At 42.3% G+C, this 22,325-nt stretch overlaps 1 protein-coding gene across 3 annotated transcripts in view; it reads left to right on the top strand.

Moving 5' to 3' along the window:
* The window catches only part of LRBA (LPS responsive beige-like anchor protein), a 789,979-nt gene extending 768,273 nt beyond the window's left edge, over positions 1 to 21,706 (top strand). For all 3 annotated transcript variants that reach the window (XM_040331890.1, XM_040331889.1, XM_040331891.1), the window contains 2 exons: positions 16,956 to 17,107; positions 19,371 to 21,706. In XM_040331890.1, coding sequence (XP_040187824.1) covers positions 16,956 to 17,107; positions 19,371 to 19,461 — 243 coding nt within the window. In that variant the 3' untranslated portion in view covers positions 19,462 to 21,706. The remainder of the gene's footprint in view (positions 1 to 16,955; positions 17,108 to 19,370) is intronic.
* Positions 21,707 to 22,325: the final 619 nt, after the last annotated feature.

The raw sequence follows: 22,325 nt of genomic DNA, 5'->3' as shown, positions 1-22,325 counted from the left end.
GGTATAGCCCATAATGCTTTTCTTTTTAGAGAGCTGGACCCTGGGCCCAGAACTTAGAAACCTTTGGGTACCTAAAGTTTTCTGTTGCCAGGGTGCTATATGGGCCCAGGACAGTGGATCCTTCATAGGAACCCAGGGCCTGAAGGTCTAGACATCCCCACGGAGATGGGGGAAGATTGGGCCTCTTGCTTGGCAAAGTCCTGCGGCATGGAGCAGGTAAGTGAGGGGAAAACTTGCGGAACTTGGTTCTTAGCAGGTTTTTTTCTGGGGGGTCACAGGGGACATGCCTAAAGTTATGCACTGCATCTGGCAAACTAGTCACATATCATAAAGATAGGATGGCTCTCTATGTATTATTCCCCATAAGATGTGACCTCCCTTGTAGTGTTGGAAAAGCATTGAGTGGGGCCTGTGTTATATAAAAATATATGTGTGTGTCAGAGAGCTTTGCTTACCTGCAGGCCTCCAGGCGATGCTCCATTCAGTCTTCCTCCTCAGAGCCTGCAAGCAGGCAAAACGCTGGCCTCCTCATGGTTCCAGGCTGCAGGCCGCAGTTTGCTGGAACAGAGAGGTCCCTTCCTCCCAAAATCCCCCCCCCTCCCCCTGTCGGGAGGGGCATTTCCTGTTTGAGGTTGCTGGGGGGGAAGGGCGGGTCAGTGGCTTAAAGGAAGGGGCGGCCCTTCCTTGTTTGTTCCATCAATACTTTGGAACTGAGGACATAGACCAGAGTGGCAGCACGGGGCGCCGAGGACACACAGTGGCCAGAAAGGATATTGCAGTCTTCAGAGGACTGTTTTGTCAAGCCTAGAAATAGGCTGTTTCTTTTCCATCTCATAGTTTTTCTTTGCAATACTACTCAGGGGGACAGAATGTTTTTTCTTTCCTGGATTTGAAACAAAAACGAAAAAAAAAAAAAAAAAAAAAAAGTCATCTAGGGGAGAGGAAGCATTTTTTTATCCCCCAAACAGGTGTTTGGACAATTAACTTTTATAGTTCCAAATACCAATAGGTAGCAGGTGTACCTCGGTATTGTACCATGGTATGCCGCTGTTTTCCCTACAGGGAGCCTTGGGGCCATCGGGATCTGGGGCTGGAGCTGACGCGGGTCAGTCCAGCCCTAAGATGGTCACGGAGGAGGTATTACTCACCTCTTTAAAAGAGATGAGAAAAGCATGGGAAAAAAAAAAAAAAAAAAAATAAAAAATAAAAATAATAAAAAAAAAAAAAAAAAAAAAAAAAATGATATCCGCAGCTATGCGGGGCAGTAAGCGGAATAGATCTCCGTCGCCCGAGCGCGGACCCTCAGAAGAGGAGGTCCTTTCCTCAGGGGAATTGGACGACCTCTTGGACACGGACCAAGTAGGTTCAGGGATCGAAGACCCGGATACAGAGGAGTCTGGGGCAGTCTCCCTGAGGGAGAGCTGGTGGATTCAAGGATTGTCGGACTTGGTCCATAGGACATTCAACTTGCCAGTACCAGATCTCCAGGTATCGACGGTTTCAGCTTTGGGCTCACTGAGGGCGCCTCAAAGCAATGCTGTGTTTCCGATCCATCCTCTATTAGAGGGAATTTTGTTCCAAGATTGGAACAAGCCAGATAAGATCTTCTTACCACCTAAAAGGTTCTCTGTCCTATATCCTATGGAAGAAAATTTTTCCAAAAGATGGGCTACTCCTGCAGTGGACGCAGCCATCTCATGTGTTAACAGATCGTTAACATGCCCTGTAGAAAACATACAGGTGTTCAAGGATCCAGTTGATAAGCGCTTGGAAGCACTACTTAAGAACTCCTTCACTACTGCAGGGGCAGTAGTACAGCCAGCTGTGGCTGCGATTGGGGTCGCTCAAGCATTATCGGATCAATTTAAGCAGATGCTTAAACTTATTCCGGCCCAGCAGGCAGAAAAATTTTCGGATGTCCCTAAGGCCATATGTTTTACGGTAGACGCAATCAAGGATTCTATCCAGCAAGCGTCACGTTTATCGTTATCCCTTATCCATATGAGAAGACTCTTATGGTTAAAAAGCTGGGAGGCTGAGCCCCCATGCAAGAAGCTCCTGGTAGGGTTCCCCTTCCATGGAGGACGACTCTTCGGAGAAGACCTAGATAAATACATTCAGACCATTTCAAACGGCAAGAGTACTCTCTTGCCAACTAAGAAGAAGGTTCAGGGACCTGCGTTTAAACGACAGTATTCCCCTGGGCAGGGGCCCTCTAATGCCAAGCAGTATCGACGGCCTCCTGCAAAAGCAAACTTCGGCTTCAACAGCAGATCACAAGGACAGGCTGTTAGAGGCAAAAGGCAGTGGTTTCGCAAACCAGCAAAACCAGCCCCCAAGCCAACCTTATGAAGGGGCGCCCCCACCCACGAAGGTGGGGGGAAGGCTGCGACTCTTTTCAGAGATTTGGGAAGCCAGCATTCCCGACGAGTGGGTACGGTCTTCCGTGGCCACAGGCTACAAATTAGATTTCCTAAGGTTTCCTCCTCCTCATTTCCAGAAGTCGAGGATTCCAAACGATCCGGAAAAGGGAGCCGCATTAAGATCGGCATTAGATCATCTACTTTCCCAGGAAGTAATAGTAGAGGTACCAGTCCTGGAACAGGGGCTGGGTTTCTACTCCAACCTATTCATCATCCCAAAATCCAATGGAGATGTCAGGCCAATTTTGGACCTAAAGATGGTAAATGCATATCTAAAGATCCGCTCATTTCGGATGGAATCCGTGCGGTCAGCAGCTGCCACACTCCAGAAGGACGACTTCATGGCGTCCATAGACATAAAGGATGCCTACCTTCATGTTCCAATTTATCAGCCACATCAAAGATATCTACGCTTCATGGTGGCTTCGCGTCACTTCCAATTCGTGGCGCTTCCCTTCGGGTTGGCTACGGCCCCCCGGGTGTTCACGAAGGTCCTAGCTCCAATCCTAGCCAAACTAAGGATCCAAGGGGTCACGATCCTAGCATACCTGGACGACCTCCTAGTCATAGATCACTCGTCTCCCGGCTTGGAGCGAGCAGTGGCCCTCACGGTCCAATACCTCGAGAGGTTCGGCTGGGTCCTAAATCGAGAAAAGTCAGCTTTCCAGCCCACAAAGCAGTTGGAATATCTCGGCATGAGATTAGACACAGAACAACAAGGAGTGTTCCTACCTCTGAGGAAGGTAAAAGCCATCAAGGAATTAATCCTACTGGTTCTAAGCAAGAAAGAACCGACTATTCGCCTATGTATGAGGTTACTAGGCAAGATGGTGGCCACATTCGAGGCGGTACCATACGCCCAGAGCCACACTCGCATCCTACAGGCAGCCATCCTGTCAGCATGGAGCAGAAGGCCACAGGCCTTGGATATCCCGTTGCCGCTCTCATCAAGAGTCCGACAAAGTCTGTGTTGGTGGTTAGACCCTCAGAATCTACTGAAGGGGAGGTCTTTCAGCCCAGTGGCTTGGAAGATAGTGACCACAGACGCCAGCCTGACGGGCTGGGGAGCAATTTTGGATGGTTGCACTCGCCAAGGTACTTGGGCAAAGCCAGAGAAGCAGTTGCCCATCAACATCTTGGAGCTCAGAGCTGCTCGACTAGCCCTCAGGGCTTGGACGTCAAAATGGCAGGGGTTCCCGGTGAGAATTCAATCAGACAATGCCACGGCCGTGGCACACATAAATCACCAAGGGGGAACCAGGAGTCAAACCGCTCAGAGAGAGGTGAGCTTGATTCTTCTATGGGCAGAGGCTCATGTGCCCTGCATATCGGCAATATTCATTCCGGGAGTGGACAACTTTCAGGCGGACTTCTTAAGCCGCCAGACTCTATGGCCGGGGGAATGGTCTCTGCATCCACTAGTCTTTCAAGCACTCTGCCAAAGATGGGGAGTGCCGGACGTGGATATCATGGCATCGAGACTCAACAAGAAACTAGACAGGTTCATGTCCCGCTCAAGGGATCCGATGGCCTGCGGAACCGATGCGTTGGTTTGCCCTTGGCATCAGTTCAAACTTCTTTATGCGTTTCCCCCGCTCCAGTTACTACCCCGCCTGCTGCGCAGGATCCGGGTGGAGCACATACCAGTCATCCTGGTAGCTCCAGCATGGCCCAGAAGGGCATGGTACTCACTAATCTTAAGGATGGTAGTGGGAGACCCTTGGACTCTTCCTCTACGGCCAGACCTGCTATCGCAAGGTCCGATCCTCCACCCTGCCTTACGGCATCTAAATTTGACGGCCTGGAAGCTGAATCCCTGATTCTCAGGGGTAGAGGTCTGTCTCAGAAAGTAATCTCTACCCTAATCAGAGCTTGGAAACCGGTCTCTAGGGTGATTTATTACAGGGTCTGGAAGGCCTATGTAGGCTGGTGTGAGTCCAAGCGATGGCTTTCTCGCAAATTTACCATCGATAGAGTATTACGTTTTCTCCAGCTAGGAGTGGATAAAGGATTGGCATTAAGCACAATCAAAGGACAGATTTCTGCTCTGTCAGTGTGGTTTCAGCGGCCGCTGGCCACCCACTCGCTGGTTAAGACCTTCCTTCAAGGGGTCTTACGTATTAGACCTCCAGTTAAATCCCCGCTTTGTCCGTGGGATTTAAATCTTGTTCTGTCAAAGTTTACAGAAACAACCGTTTGAGCCGTTGGCTGATATTCCTTTGGTTCTACTGACAAGGAAGTTAGTATTTTTGGTTGCCATAGTTTCCGCAAGAAGAGTTTCGGAGCTGGCAGCCTTATCCTGTAAGGAACCATATCTTGTTTTTCATAAGGACAGGGTCGTTCTCCGCCCTCATCCTTCCTTCCTTCCGAAGGTCATATCCAGTTTTCATTTGAACCAGGATTTGGTATTACCATCCTTCTTCCCTAAACCTACTTCCAGAAAGGAAGGGTTGCTGCATACCTTGGATATTGTCAGGGCCATGAAGGCCTATCTTAAAGCTACAAAGAAGATCCGGAAGACAGATGTGCTGTTCATTCTACCGGATGGGCCCAAGAAGGGGCAGGCAGCTGCAAAGTCCACCATTTCTAGGTGGATTAAGCAATTAATCACTCAGGCCTACGGCTTGAAAGGGTTGCCTCCTCCAGTATCATTAAAGGCTCATTCTACTAGAGCCATGGGCGCCTCCTGGGCAGCACACCACCAGATCTCTATGGCTCAAGTTTGCAAGGCGGCAACCTGGTCTTCTGTCCACACGTTTACAAAATTCTACAAGTTGGACGTAAGAAGGAATACTGATACTGCCTTCGGGCAGGCAGTGCTGCAGGCTGCAGTTTGAGACCCTCGGATTCCGGGGGCTCCTCTTGTTCGAGTTAAATTTAAAAAAAATTTATTTTTCTCAACTAAGTTGGATTTATTATGATTTGAGTATATCTCTAAATTAAATCCTTTTGTCTTGGAGATGTTCTCCCTCCCCTCATTGTAAGCATTGCTTTGGGACATCCCATATAGTAATGAATGCCGCTCTGTGTCCCGTGATGTACGATAAAGAAAAAGAGATTTTTAATACAGCTTACCTGTAAAATCTTTTTCTTGGAGTACATCACGGGACACAGAGCTCCCACCCCTCTTTTTTTGAGGACCATTTTGGGAGGCATACTGCTTGCTACAAAACTGAGGTACTCCTCCTGTGGGAGGGGGTTATATAGGGAGGGGCATTTCCTGTTTGAGATTGCCAGTGTCTACACCTGAAGGTACTCCATATAACCCATATAGTAATGAATGCCGCTCTGTGTCCCGTGATGTACTCCAAGAAAAAGATTTTACAGGTAAGCTGTATTAAAAATCTCTTTTTTCATGCCTTGAAACACCTAATTTAGGAAAGTCTCTGTGAGGGAGATTGCCTTATGTGTTCTGTATAGCGATCAACAATTTTCTTCCTTCTCAACTGCAATATGGCAGAGTTCGTATGAGTAACACTCCTGTTACCATTATTATTATTATTTAGGTACTTGTATAGCGCTGTCAATTTACGGAGCGCTTTACATATACATTGTACATTCACATCAGTCCAATCTAAGTTCCCTAACTCACATTCATATACTAGGGCCAATTTAGACAGAAGCCAATTAACCTACCAGCATGTCTTTGGAGTGTGGGAGGAAACCCACGCAGGCACAGGGAGAACATGCAAACTCCAGGCAGGTAGTGTCGTGGTTGAGATTTGAACCATCGACCCTTTTTTACTGCTAGGCAAGGCTGCTACCCACTACACCACTGTGCCGCCCTTAGTTATTCACTTAAGCATATACATAAGTCTCATTTCTGTACAATACAGTGCTCTTAATAGGGACCGTAAGATCAGTATTTCTTTATATACTTTTGCAATTGTTTTCATTATGAAAAAGTTTGTAATTTCTTCTTCTTCTTTGTGAAACTGCAAGCTTTGGGTATGTCATCTTGCCATGGTAACCTTTATCTGCATGCTTCTGTCTAAATGATACAGACACATACAGGAAGCACAACCCACCTACTTAGTACATCAATCCCTCCTGTGCCTTTTTATAGGTGTTCTTGTGATCCTGGAACGCACCTTCTTGAGGTTCTGATGCACTTGAACGCAAGAAGAATGTCTGTTGGTCTTCTGGCTGTCTGCTATTACAGAGACACAACCACAGGACATTAGGCAATGTCTGGGTTGTCACAACTCTCTTCTTGGACATGCCAATACTCATTTTTCTCACAGGGAAACCTCTCACTTACGCAATAGTGAGGACAAGGTAAAAAAGGGCCTGATAGCACTTAGGCCCCTTTCACATTGAGGCGTTATTCATGTGGTACAGCACTAAAAATAGCGCTGCTATACCGCATGAATAAATCATGCCCTGCAGGCTTCGATGTGAAAGCCCGAAGGCTTTCACACTGAAGCGGTGCGGTAGCAGGACTGCTCCAAAAGTCCTGCTAGCCGCATCTTTGGAGCGGTATAGGATCGGGGTGTTTACCGCTCCTATACCGCGCCTTCCCATTGAAATCAATGGGAAACCGCGGTAATACCACCCGCAATGCACAATCTAGAGAGGGGCATTGCGGGCGGTATTAACCCTTTTTCGGCTGCTAGCGGGGGTTAAAACCTCACCGCTAGCGCCCGAATATCGCGGTAAATACGACGGTATAGCCGCGCTAAAAATAGCGTGGCTATACCGTCACCGCACCTCCGCTGCCCAATGTGAAAGCAGCCTTATTCTTTAGATACTTCAGCACTGAGAAAAAACAGAATGATAGCTGTTCTCCTGACACAACTCCTTTCCTCTAGTTCTCTCTCAGGCAGGCAGCAGATGGCCTATTTGACTAAGGCAGATTTCACTACAGCGATCTCTGATTTATTTGGGAAACCGTCTGCCCTTCAATGACTTTGGGCCTCCAGGGCACCAAAGCGCTGTTATGACCCTCCACCATCTGAATCTATGCAAGAGTTTGACCCTGAACCTCCTAATCTCTTTGAGGATGGTATGGAAGAAGGTTAGGTGGACCCAGAAAAGGATCCAGCAGCTAGGGGTTCGGATCCCGGTCTCGGCTACATGTGAATTGAGTTTGGTGGTCTCAGCCCGGCTCCCGGTGGGTGTGCTATGCGAGGTAAGCCTGCGCTTAGTCTGCCCACCCCCCTCCCACAAAAAAAACACCACACTTACACACACTCGAAATTAAGTTAACATGCACGCACTTTGACCACGCGGTCTCTAAAAAAGAGAGGCGAAGGACTAACGGGGCTGGTTGAGCGGGCAAATCCTCTCACTCCCTTATAGGGAGTCCCTCTGCCCCGTTGGGCTTTAAAGCAGAGCAGGTAGGGCGGGCTGTGTGGGAGGACCCCCTCACACACCCGCCATTGCCACCCGGGGCATGGAGAAAGGTGGCAGATTGCCTCTGGGGGAGGCCTGCCTACTCCCAACTCCTGCAGTCTGGCTCCTCTCTCGAGTACACGCACAAAATACACTTTAAAAAAGGATCCAGCAGATGAATTTCCACCTCCTGCATTTTATGAGGAACAAGCGAAGGCTTTATGTCATGTGTTTTTTAATGTGAGCGTGCTTAATGATGCAGTGTGTACTAGCATTTGCCTAGCAGCCCAGGAATTTTCTAAACAAGCTCCTCTGGGCACAAAATGACTGGCAAAGTCTAGAAAGACCTTTCCCTTGTACAAGCAAATTAACTGTGCTTTGCATGTGGATTGGCCAAAACCTAAAAAGGTATTTTTTTCCTCCAAAATTCTTTGCTAAGTTATATTCTATGGAAAATGTCTGTCCCAACAGTGAACTCTTTTCGGTTTCTGTTCTCAAGTCATTTCTTTTCTTATCAAGCTTCTTACTGTTCCTATTCAGGATGTTCCCCCCTCTAAGGATTCTGATAATAGACATTTTGAAACCCTATTAAAGGCAGCCTCTCTGATCCTGCCTTGCACTCAACCATTGCTACTATATCCTCATGTCAGAGTGTTGCTAACTGCACTAAGGCAAATGAATAGAGAACGCAATCACATCTTTAAGGACCCTGTTCTGCTGGAACAATTGAAGCCCATGCTCTCGGAGTTGCTATTTTGAGGTAATGCCTGAGAGAATGTAGTTGTCCAAGTCTCTAAGATGACACTGCTTTGTAAATATGTGTAGAATACTGTGGGTTAAAGGTTTCGTCTTCTGAGCCTGCTTGCAAGAGGCGTCTTTCACACATGCCTTTTGATTGTGAGTGCCTGTTTGGTGAATCCCTCAATAAATTTATCAAGGAAGTTTTTTCAAGAAAGTGTGTTTACTTCACAAAAAAACAGCCCAAGTCTACTATTACTATCGCGACTACCTAATCTAACTGAAAGGGATCCTTTAAATCCACTCAGGCTTCCCTTTCCAATTCAAATCTCAAATTTATTAAGATTGCAGTGCCAACAGTTATTTTACATTTTAAATCAGTGAGAGTTTTACATGCAGTATTGTGGATTGGACCCAAAAGTAAGGTCACCGCTATGCCTTGAATATTATTGGTCAGATAGTAAAGAAAAAAAAACCTTCAAAAGAAAAGTCTATAGTATATTTTCTGTTTATTTATTCCAATATTAACCACTTGCTTACTGGGCACATATACCCCCTTGCTGCCAAGGTGAAATTTCAGCTTTCAGCACTGTCACGCTTTGAATGACAATTGCGCAGTCGTGCGACGTGGCTCCCAAACAAAATTGACAGAGTTTTTTTCCACACAATTAGAGCTTTCTTTGGGTGGTATTTGATCACCTCTGCGGTTTTTATTTTTTGCGCTATAAACAAAAATAGAGCGACAATTTTGAAAAAAAACTAAATTTTTTAATTTTTGCTATAATAAATATCAAATAAAAAAAAATTCTCAGTTTAGTCCCATACGTATTCCTCTACATTTTTTTGGTAAAAATAAAAATCGCAATAAGCGTATAGTGATTGGTTTGCGCAAACGTTATGGCGTCTACAAAATAGGGGATAGAATTATGACATTTTTTTTTTTACTATTATTATTTTTTTTACTAGTAATGGCGGCGATCTGCGATTTCTGTCAGGACTGCGATATTACGGTGGACACATCGGACACTTTTGACTCATTTTTGGGACCATTCACATTTATACAGCGAACAATGATATAAATATGCACTGATTACTGTATAAATGTGACTGGCAGGGAAGGGGTTAACACTAGGGGGCGAGGAAGGGGTTAATGTATTCCCCAATTAGTGATTCTTACTGTGGGGGGAGGGGGGTGACTGGGGGAGGTGACCGATGGTTGTGCCTATGTACAAGGGACACACCATCAGTCTCCTCTCCCTGGCAGGACGTGGAGCTCTGTGTTTACACACAGAGCTCCACCTCCCTGTCTCCGTGACCGCCGATCGCGGGTGCCTGGCGGACATCACGGCCGCCAGGCACGCGCATCGGCCCCTGACTGACGTGGCGGGCGTACGCGTGCAGCGTCGCTCGCGCGCCCTCCAGTGGCCCGGAGGCCGTATATAGACGGCCTCCCAGCAATTAAGAGCCACAATGTGGCAGTAAAAACCCGCCTGGGGGGGCTGGAAGAGGTTAATACACAGAGTTGGCCAAATAATTACATCTAAGTCCATTATATGGTGGCTACTATTTTATGTTTACCTCTGTATTATCCAAGTGAAAAAGGTTGTTTTAAAACTGGCATTTCTTTGGGTTGGTCATCTTTATCCTCGGTGGGCTGAGCAAGAAAAAAAAATGGATTGAATACCCAAACAGTGACTGCATCTTTTAAAGTATAAGTTCACCTTTGGAAACATCATACATGTTGCACAGTTTTTAGGGTTAACATGTAACATGTTCGCAGTTTTGCATTCGCTCCCCGATCCGCTACCTCTAGTGACAGCAAGCCAAGGATCTTATCCCCAAACTCGGATGAACCTGCTTGGATTGGGTCATTCTTTCACAGAGTTCTGTGAATGGGAGAACTACAATTATCGACAGGCTTTGCAGCTGCCGGCTTGTAGTTCTCAATGAGCTACCAGGGAACTATTGAGCGCTCTAGGTAGTTGATTGTCTGCCTGTCACTGTGTGACTGCCTTCCCATACCAGGTACAGGCACATAGCTTACACTTAGTCTGCAGGAGTCCAGTATGGCACCTGCGATCTGCTGATCCTGAAGGCAATGCTTTCCAGGTAAGAAAAAAAATGATATTTTTTTACTTGCAAAAAGATGTGCACTCATACATTTTTTTCAAAATTCTACACAAAACCACTGAAAATTTTGCACTTGACTTTTGTTGAGCCAGATCGTGCTGAGAGGGCCACCCATGACTCAGCATTAATCAGATGAAATGTGTGCCATCTATGGTAAGCTACAGGCTACTTCCACACTGGGGTGAGGGGGCATTAGCTGTAAGTTTTAGTGGCGCTTTACCGTCATTTTAGCAGCGCTTTTAACCCCCACTAGCGGCCGAAAAAGGGTTAAAAGCGCCACTGCCAAAACACTTTTTTTTTTTTTCAATGGCAGTTTTAGGAGTGGTGTATTCACCGCTCACGCAATGCCCCAAGGATGCTGCTTGCAGGACCTTTTTTCCTGTGAAAATACAATATCTGTAGTCACTACACGTGTAAGCAGACAACTACATCTGATCAATCACATGACTAATTGGATTTAGTCAGTCATCAAATACTCTTGTTCCACCAGCTTTAGGCTTGAATTGGCTGCTTTACAGTATACACAAACACAAAGTTTATGAAAAACAATTTGTATAATGCATACATAATCTGTCCATCATACTATGTACCAGTAAAACCTTGGTTTGCAAGCATAGTTTGTTCCAGAAACATGCTTGTAATCCAAAGCACTTGTATAGCAAAGCATTACAGGGTATAAAAGTGAAGAGAGGCACCTCTAAGTGTAGCAATAAGTTGCTAAATGTCGTACCTTCATTAAATATAACCATATTGCTACATATAGATTTCTTTTTTTATACTCAGTTATCAAGACATCGCTTGTATATCAAGGCAAAATGTATTAAACATTTAGCAAAACGCTCTCAAACCAAGTTACTCTCAAACCAAGGTTTTACTGTACATCTTTAGGCTTCAGGCTATGTTTCTTGATAAATCGCTTGTAGACAATTGTAGAGCTGATTTGTATCGATTTAAAAAAATGTATTTAATATTGCATATCGGATACCCCCCTTTTATTCTTTACAGTGATAGAGAGTGGGAATCTGCTTTCCTTGTCGGCATATAATTCTGTTCTTGTACCCACTACTCTTGTATTTGGAGTTCTTAGTAGGTATCATTTTCTATGAGCCATATAGCTTATCTTTCCTGTGTTAGATTTGGCTTGCACTCCCTCTGAGGATGTCTGTGAATATATTTTCTTTCTTCAGTTTTCTCTTATCTTCACCCTTTTACTCCCCCTGTCACTTGATGTTATGCAGTCTGCTTGGAGATTTACTGACTCACCAGCTTTGCATATTAGATTTTTTTTTCTCCCAGAAAGGTCACTTTTCTAGTATATGTACTTAATGTATAAATGTGCTGATATGGGGAAAAAAACAACAAAGTTTTTTTTTTGAAAATGAGGTTAAAGGGCCTGAAATAAAGAGACTATAGGTTAAATTCAGAAAAATCCCCATACTTCAAATAGCTGATGTAGTGTAAACATTTTCTTTGTCTTCCTTCCTCTACAGGTTTGATAAGTGAAAGTATAGTGAGCACCTATAGTTATTATTGGGGTGTATCACCTAAAGTACGTTTTGATGTGATTTTGACATATTTAAATGCTTTTTTTTTTTTGCACACTTTTTTACGTGTAAAGATTAGTAGATTAGCTACTAGAGGCAGATTAGATTAGCTACATCAGTGTCTTTGCATGATTGCTTGATGCTGAATTCCAGGTAAAGTTTTCCAATGAAGATACATGGAAAATTACCCTTGCTTTAAGATATCTCCTCTTACTTTATGGTGTCTGCAGGACAGGAAGTGAAGGGAAATCTCTCCAATGGGATGCAAACATCAAAATATAACTGTAATTCTTCCTTCTGGATTACACGTTACCATTTTTCTAGACTGCACCTATTTGAGCTATCTTTTTTGATCATGGACATTTATTAACCCATTTCCTTTGTTCATATTTACTATATTTAAAACTAGGTTCAACATCTTGCATTTTAACCTGCTATCTTTTTATATTGTGTATGCAAATGTCTTAATTAATAAATAAAACGTTTATAAAAAAAAAATTAAGGAAAAGAAAGTGGGAGTAACCATTCTCTACTCTAGATAGGTTTTAGCTATACATACATTTTAAAGAAGTAGTCCACACAAAGTTGGTATTGACCTTGTTGAGTAAACGCATGCGAAATGTTTGCCTTTTGCTATACTAGTAGCAAGTTCTGCCTGCACATCATTTCAGCTATTACTGCATTCTGAATAAAAGCAGTATTAAACCCAAAATCCAACATTTATTATATTCTAGCTTACCAATTCTTAGATGTGATGGCTGCATTCGTTTTTTATTTTAGTCTTTCTATCTTTTTATTTTCACGTAGTGATCTTGTTACTTTTCAAAAAACAAGCTCTCCTGCAGATGTAGCAGTTACAGGAATGAGCCAAACCATTTAACACTGGGGTTGCTTACAATGGCCAGCTTTTATTTATTAATGTAAAACCTTTATTCCAAAAATACAAATACTGACTATGCTGCTGTCCCAACGATTGATCAGCTGCAGTATATTCTATTTTCTGTTATGGGTTTATTATCATTTCAAGGTTGTCCTAAGTCTGTTGCCTCTGTACTGTAGCATGAATGTATACATTAGGAATCCAGAAATGACCTTGTTTTGTGTTTAGTAACAGAAAAGACATTTACTTCAAGGAGTTCCCTTTGCCAGAAGAAATGAGAATTAGTGGTGTGAATGGGTGCACAGCGCCTTTAAGCTTCATAAAAGCATTTCACCTCCACTTATATCCTTGTTATTAATAATCTCAAGAAATGAGCGAATTGTGAGCCATTTTGTATAGTCACAAAGGCAGGCAAAGCTAGCCCCACAAGTGACTATGCCCAAACTCGTTTCTACTGGTTAAATAAACATCTCCATTATGAAATGCCTTTTTTGTCATCTTTATGTCTTCATAAGTCTTTCTTTAGACATGTGTATTAGAAAATATATCTGCCCGAAGCAATGGACAGTAGGTTCAGCTTCAAGAGGAAGAGCTGTTGACCTATCAGGACACATGGACAAATTGGATAATCTGAATAGATGGCTTTAATCTAATGAAGACATTTCAGGAATCACCTTCTCGGGTTCGAGAAGGGTTAAAGATTAATGGCTTTAATTTGCTTACTATAGTATTCCTCTCATAAAGCACTCGGAGTATAAAATGGTAGTGAACCGTGGCTGGAAGGTTAATGGATTTTCTTCAGATGAATTTTCTAAGTGTAACAAATAATTATTTGTCATGGTAATAACTGAAATTCCGAAATTGCCTCAGGAGATTTCAGCACTGCAAACAAGGGAGCAAAATGAGTATTGATTTAGCTTAGGTAATATACATTGCCTGTATTTCTGTTACATAAAGGCTACAGTGCTTTCTCTCGAGCTGGGTTATATGTTTAGTGGCATAAATGCATTGTTTTATCTAGCACGATGCCTTTCTACAAGATTTATTAGTAGGACTTTTTCCTATATTTCATGCCGCTTGGTGAATATAACTTTAAGAGGAATCTGCCAAACACTAAAAACTCAGCTTGTATGTAGTAGCTGGTGTGTTTTGTTCCTATGTAACATTCTGGGATCTTGACATACCATTGTGTATAGTGAAAATCTTTTAGGCTGGGTTACACTTATGCGCATTAGATGCCCATCTTCCCACATCCAATTTGCATGACAGGAGAGTGTGACCGGCTCTCAATGGAGACTTTTCACACATCTGCGGGGCGGCCGCGGAGTGGATTGCACCGAGTCCTGTGCGTCTTTAACTTCGTTTCAGGGCTGAATTTGGGCAGAAATTCAGACTTAATTTCTCCCTGAAATAGAGAACAGGGATGCATCGGACCCCTGCTGTGATCCGCGGCTAAAGACAGTGTGAACCCTGCCTTGACGTTGAACTCAACTGCTAAATACTCTAAAATAAATGCATACTGTAAAATAGAGCCCTTTTACCTTCCACGGGTATTTCTGTTCATCCATTCCTGAGGTTTACACAGCCCCGTCTGACAGGACCATAGACCCTATTTTTCTCTCCTGCATAAAGTAACATTTAAAAGGTCCTGTCGTCCTTTTATCTTGGGACTGGGCAGTAAATGGAGATGCAACAAATTGTTGGGCTCATCTCTCTGTCACTCTGCTTATTCCTACTGTCAGAACTTTCCTTGTTGCATATGAGCACCGCAGCACAACTGACTGGTTCTTTGTGTTCCTTCAATTTCTGCCAGCCTGAGCTCTACTAGACAGGGATTGCAAGATGCTGATAGCTGAAGAAAGTCAGGTACATAAATGCTTGCATTTAAAAAAACATTTATTAACTGCCGGCCAGTATAATTGCGGCAGGTTGGCTCGGCTGCGCAAATTGCCGTAGGTGTACGCCGGTCCCTTTTAACCACTTCCAGCCCAAGGCCGTCTTTTGACGTCCTTGACTTTCAGTGGGGATATCTGAATGATGCCTGCAGCTACAGGCATCATTCAGAGATCCTCTTTTTCATCTGCCAATTCTGTGTAACCAGATAATGAGTGTGATTAATTTGCTTTGGTATTTCACAACAAGGGGAAAACTCTATTTTGCCAGGATGCTGACACTTGCAAAGCAATCATCATCCTCTCTTAAGACTATGTAAGTGCCTGGGTGGATAGGCAAATGCAGCATGTTTTCAGGTGCATTCCTCTTGCTTAGACATCAGTTTGAGAATCTTAAAAAAAAAAAAAAATGTTTAGCCACGGAAGAATTGGCTGCTCAATTACCAAAGCATTTTTTTGCGATTCGGCACTGCGTCGCTTTAACTAACAATTTCGCGGCCGTGCAACGCTTTACCCAAACAAAATGTATGTTTTTTATGATTGACATATCGAACACTTTTGACAAATTTTTGGGATCATTGGCATTTATACAGCGATTAGTGCTATACAAATTCGCTGATTACTGTGTAAATGTCACTGGCAGGGAAGGGGTTAATACTAGGGAGAGCGCGAGTTGCCGCTCCAGGTGGATTGTGTTAGGATGAACAGTGTCCTCTCAGGAAATCAAGGGTGCTGGCAATGCACAAGGCAACAAGTAGAAAAAAGGAAATATGGACAGCCGCACTCAAGAAAACCTTGATGGTTGTCTTTTATTTAAAAAGGAAAAATGCACTACAAGAGACAGCACAAAATGCAGGGATGTACAGCTGACGCGTTTCACACTATTAACTAGTGCTTAGTCATAGCAGTATCACTAAGCACTAGTTAATAGTGCGAAACACTGTACATCCCTGCATTTTGTGCTGTGTCTCGTAGTGCATTTATCCTTGTTAAATAAAAGACAACCATCAAGGTTTTTTGGAGTGCAGCTGTCCATATTTCCTTTTTTTTACTTAATACTAGGGGGCGATCAAGGGGTTAACTGTGTTCCCTAATGTGTGTTCTAACTGTGGGGTGAGGGGACTCACTATAGGAGATGACAGATCGTGGTTCCCAGCTTGTAGGAACTCACGATCTGCATCTCCTCTCAGAACAGGGATGTGTGTGTTTACACACACACGTCCTTGTTCTGCCTCTTGTGTCCCCGATTGCTCGTGGCTGACAGTCATCGGCGCCCACACTGGGCAGGGGGGGCACAAGCTATCCCGCTTAAAGGGACCGACGTACAGCTACAGCGGTTCGCGGGAACGAGCCGACCTGCCACAGTATAATGACGGCGGCTGGTCGCAAGCGGTTAAAGTTCATTGAATAGTGCATTCAACCTCCTAAGCTACATCTGCCTGTTCCAGGTTCATTCAACCTACTGTTCAAAAAAATTCTTCTTCTTTTTTTTTTTTTTTTTTTTTTAGTGCAGGTAAATTTTCTAAGATTGGGAAAAAATGATGATGTAGGTTTTGAACTTTAAACCACCTTCCTCAAACATAACTACAATATATAAGATACAGACATCTTTACATAGATAAGTAGTAAACCAGTAATGATTAGGGACATTAAGTTTGCTCAGATTTCTGACCAAAACTTCTAACAGATAGGAGTTTTATGTGCATATGGTCAATAGTCAGCAGTCCTCTAGTGTAATCTCAGCTGGAACAGGCAACCAGAAGACCCATCAAAGCAAAGTTCATGTACAGTTGAGGCGGAATTTGTGTGAGCAATGGCTAATTAAAGTGACAATGCTCGATGTCCGACTTCTAAATTCACTTTAAAACACGAAAGGAACTGTTCCTAACATCACTATGTTTCAAAATGTTGGTTTTATAAAAAGCTTGTATTAGTGGTATATCTGTGTATAATAATCACTAAAGTGTGTTCATTTAATTTCCCTTGGTAAATCATATTTTGTTTTATCTTCTAGGCAATCCTGTTGAGTCGTGATGGACAGTACCTTCTCACAGGAGGGGACAGTGGAGTTCTCATGGTATGGCAAGTGTGTGACATGAAGCAACTATTTGCCTATCCAGGCTGTGATGCTGGCATCCGATCCATGGCCCTGTCTTATGACCAAAGGTAAAAACTACAAGTGTGATAGTCTGTATAGTTTATTATATAGAGAATGTCATCACCTGGCAGCGGAACAATGATTTCTGTTATGTGTGTAGTCTGTTTAGGAACCTTTTTACAGTTAAGACCAGGCATTTTCTGGACTTTTTGTTTAAAAATGTAAATTAGTCTTTTTTGCTCGAAAATTACTTAGAACCCCCAAACATTATGTTTATTTTATTTTTAATAAAATGTTGTGACATTTTATGTCACACCGTATTTGCGCAGTGGTTTTTCAAACGCAATTTTGTTTTAAAAAATACCCTTTTTTTATAAAAAAAAAAAACAGTAAGGTTAGCCTAATTATTATTATTTTTTATGTGAAAGATGATGTTACACTGAGTAAAGTGATACCTAACATGTCATGTTTTAAAATTGCGCATGCTCGTGGAATGGCAACAAACTACGCTACTTAACCACTTAACGACCGCCGCATGTATATATACGTCCACAGAATGGCACGTACAGGCATATGGGTGTACATGTACGTCCCTGCCTTTCCGCGGGTCGGGGGTCCAATCGGGACCCCCCCGGGAAAGGGCAGCGGTCGGAAATAGTGTGGGAGCGATCCGGGATGAGGGCACGGCTATTCGTTTCTAGCCGCCTTCTCGCGATCGCTCCCCGGAGCTGAAGAACGGGGAGAGTCGTATGTAAACACGGCTTCCCCGTGCTTCACTGTTGCGGCTGCATTGATCGTGTGATCCTTTTTATAGGGAGACTCGATCGATGACGTCAGACCTACAGCCACACCCCCCTACAGTTGTAAACACACACTAGGTGAAACATAACTCATTCAGCGCCCCCTATGGTTAACTCCCAAACTGCAACTGTCATTTTCACAATAAACATTGCAATTTAAATGCATTTTTTGCTGTGAAAATGACAATGGTCCCAAAGATGTGTCAAAATTGTCCGAAGTGTTCACCATAATGTCGCAGTCACGAAAAAAATCGCTGATCGCCGCCATTAGTAGTAAAAAATATAAAAATTAATAAAAATGCAATAAAACTATCCCCTATTTTGTAAACGCTATAGATTTTGCGCAAACCAATCGATAAACGCTTATTGCAATTTTTTTTACCAAAAATAGATAGAAGAATACGTATCGGCCTAAACTGAGGGAAAAAATTTATATATATGTTTTTGGGGGATATTTATTATAGCAAAAAGTAAAAAATATTGAATTTTTTTCAAAATTGTCGTTCTATTTTTGTTTATAGCGCAAAAAATAAAAACCGTCAAAAAGACCCCAGATCTCTTATTTACCTTTAAAAGCAAAAAACATAAAAATTGTCCCTTTAACAAAACAAAATAAATTTGCCCTTTAAGACCATGAGGCGGAAGTGACCTTAAACATAGGTCCAGTCCTCCAAGGTCATAGAGTCGAGAGGAAGCCATCTTGCCCTCACTTAATTTCCTGCCTACAGCCGATTGGATCGTTTACGCCTTCAATCTCTCCGGTAAGCGGGGAAACGACCAGAAAGCGGTGGGGGGATTGCACCTCCCCTGCCGCCTCTAAAAGTGATCTTGTGAATCCGCCACTGGGACCACCTTTATTTTGTAGACAATCGCCCAAAGAACATGTGGATACCGGGGTCATAGGAGTTATCTGCTGCCATAACAATGTTTTTTGACGTCACAGTAATGACATAAATGTACTGTGGGTGGTGGTTAATGAAACATTTGCTCTTATTTGATTGTTTAGCATACAGTAGGCTCTCAAATCCTTGTCTGGGATATATGCCACAGAAAATAAGATTGTAATGTGTACATAAAGAAACTAGAAGAGTTCGGCGGAACCTACTGAGATTTGAACAGTGAATGGACAGGCTGAATGTACCAAGTTATCGATTGATCAACTTTGGTACAACCAGCTGCCGGATTTTCTTGCAATTATCGCTAGCAGCTGCTATAGCCGCCAACACTAATCAATGTCTTCTCCCAGTGGGTACAGCTCCCCCCCCTCCCACCTGGAGAAGACGTTGGCCCGGCAGGAGGGATTCCCGCATCAACACTGCAACACCCGTGGATGCAGGAAATCAATTTTCTCTGTGTATGGCTGGCCTAAATGATGTTGTAGTCAAATCTATTTACTGGAAAAGCAAAGTATTTTAAACCAAGTGGATTTTGATACTAAAAACAATAGCCGGTTATTTTTATCTGCTGAGATATGATTTCTTAAAATGTTCTATGCTGTTTAACTACCTTTTGTGTTTTCATTTCATTTTAGGTGCATTATTACTGGCATGGCATCTGGAAGTATTGTACTATTCTACAATGACTTTAACCGCTGGCACCATGAATATCAGACAAGATACTAATACCAGGGAACATAGCGAATTGATGCACTGATACATCTCCCTTCCTGCAGGCTGTCCCAGCCATCTGCCACTGCATAGGTCCTTATAAATGGCTCTATTACATCTGAATGTAATTTCAATGAAATTCAAATCTGCAAACTATTTTTAGAGTTAATTGCTATTTTTGTAGACCTTGCTTTTTTTTGTGGTGATGAGAAACAAGCAGAAGCGTAAAGGCTGCTGGAATTCTGTAGTAAAACAAATATATATAAATAAATATATATTTTTAGTCCTAAGGAGAAGTTTATTTTCATCTGTGTATTTGGGAAACACGTTTCAAATGGTGACTGAATAATACCAGCTGGCTGTACTGCCAGCCAGGCTTAGCATTTTTCTGATTTTGATTTTAACTAAGTGGATAAGGGTTTTTTCAAGGGCATTTTAAACTGCTACCTTTCTTATATTTTATGCCATTCTACAGTACTTTTCTCTTTGTTTTCTAATGATTGTAATATCAAAGCACTGAAATATTGTCAAGTGACTTGTAAAAACTATAGTTTATAATCATTTATTGGAACTGATACATTTTGAAGTAATTTATGCATTTGAGTGCCCAAGCAGTTTTAGGAAAACATTAGAAATTCTTCTGATAAAATTATTATTTAATTATTGTGAACAGGCAATGTGATTCTCTACATAAATAGCAGAACATCCATACAAAATAATGGTCCTTAGAGTATTCCCTGGGACATGGCTGCTCACTTAGTTCAGAGGTGTCTTAAAGTTGGGATGGTCATCAAAACCCTGCTGCACACTCCCCCTGTGCTGCACATTTGGTTGAATTATGGCATGCATCCAAGTGCCTTAGTACTGCTGGGGGTCTGACATATTGTTGGTTACCAGTCAATCAAATTGCATAGTAGGAGGATGTGCAGTTCATTCAGCCTCTTTTTACCCTGGAGGCAGCTCGTCATGACTGATAACTTGGAAGGGTTTTGATGACCAGCTTAAATTTAACAAACTCTACTGAAACTTTCAGAGAGGCCAATAGAAATAAAGCAGGGTACACTCTTTTTGGGGAACAGACAGCTACCATTTATTATGCAGAAAATTCAAATTAATACTTCTAAGACTCATTTAAAAAATAAAATGCAAAATTAGAGCGGAGATGTTACTTATAGTGACTAATCAGCTACCTGTTGTTATATTTGCTGGCAGGTAAGAATACTTATTTTGTTGGCACCACCAGTTTTTCATTTCTCTGATTTTTCCAGTTCTCCCTTAAATTAACTCCATAAAGTAGAAATTGGTATAATATCTTTTTTATTTTTAAAAGGAAAGTGGTCATGAGACAAACTTGAAGGCTACCACTGCTTACCTCCTCTACTGAAAATGCTTGTTACCTGACCTATAAGAAGTATGCAGCCTTTCTGCATACTAGTTCTAGTAAGGACTCATGGGACCACCATAACTGCCAGGCAACTAGCAGGTATCATGACAGGTAAACTCAACAAGCCTAGAGCCAGTGCATGATTCAGCCTCTGCATTTTAGATTTGTTAAGTTAATAAAAGTTTCCCAAAGAAAGGCCTTAATTTTTCAATTCTGGTTTATGGCTTTTGTGTGCACTTGGCACTGTCTAGTGAGATCAATCCAAGAAGTCAGTGGAGCTGATGTTGCTTCACTCATAGAGGTATTTCTTTACATTTGTATTTGACGTTGATATATATCAGTGCATACAAGGCATCTTAAAATGTTTAACAGGTGACATGCATTTTTCTTATGTTATAGGTTGTATATCTAAGGACCACAGTCATATTTTACTCTTGTCTACATTTTCTAGATCAGTCAGTCCGGGTTACTATTTCCTGCTAGTTCTAGAACCAAATCATGTTTATAAAATAGTTTGTAAACCCTGTTTGGCTTAATACACCTTAACAGGTCTAAAGTAATAATGTAAACTAAAAAAAAATTGTTGTTACCTAGTCTTACTTTTCTACAAGATTGCTGTGGAGAATTCTGTGAAGCTATATTTGTGAAGAAAAAAATACTGTATTGTTTCATAAGTCTGTATTGCATAAAGATTTGTTTGTGATTTGTGATCTGTCTGTGGGCTGCACCCATTTTCCTGTTTCTGGGCCCAGGATTTGTCTCCTTAATGGTACAGCTCACCATTTTGTATTCATTCAGTGACAATCTTTCATTAGCTCAAGTGTGGGATGAAGTAAGTTTGAATGGAAAAAATAAAACACGATTTGTAATTCTAAATCTAAATTGTATGTTTGTTTTCTTAGTTTTTTACTTAAATGGTACCAGTGTTTGAAGGTTGTCCTAAAACCACTTTTTGTTAGAGTTTTAATATTTATAATGCAAGTAATGTTGGAATCTTATAGCTTGTGTAAAACTCTTGGTTTAACAGAGAAATCTTGGCCCCTCTCTCCTTGTACTGGGCAGAAGACAGGCGTCACCATATTTCTCTGTGGTTTCTGTAGGGTAAGGGGACTTTTACAAGGAGGTAGAGGCAGTACCAGTAAGGGATATTATTCAAGTGAGTTCTTCTGACTCTGTGTTAATATTTATTGATTTAAATGAGACAGGGGTTGTCTCCTCTCTCTATAATAAAAGCATAGTTGTCCTGCCAAGCAGATAGACTCTAAAATATATATAAAAGCCTAATTGTGATTTTTCAGTTTCCTTTCAATATGCTAATAATTTAACTTTTTTTGGCTTTAGTTAAACGCTGACTCAAAAGTCATATTAAAAATCATAATTCTATAAGGCCTGGTTTACACCTAATGTAGGTTGCAGTTTGCATATTCCAGGTGCATTTTGGATTTTTCAATACACGTTTTTGATCCATTGAAGTCTATGGAACCAAAAACCAGAA

The sequence above is a fragment of the Rana temporaria genome, chromosome 1 (genome assembly GCF_905171775.1).
Source record: "Rana temporaria chromosome 1, aRanTem1.1, whole genome shotgun sequence".
Classification (NCBI taxonomy): Eukaryota; Metazoa; Chordata; class Amphibia; order Anura; family Ranidae; genus Rana; species Rana temporaria.
The sequence above is the reverse complement of the archived record's forward strand: the minus strand, read 5'-3'. Positions and strand labels throughout refer to the sequence as shown.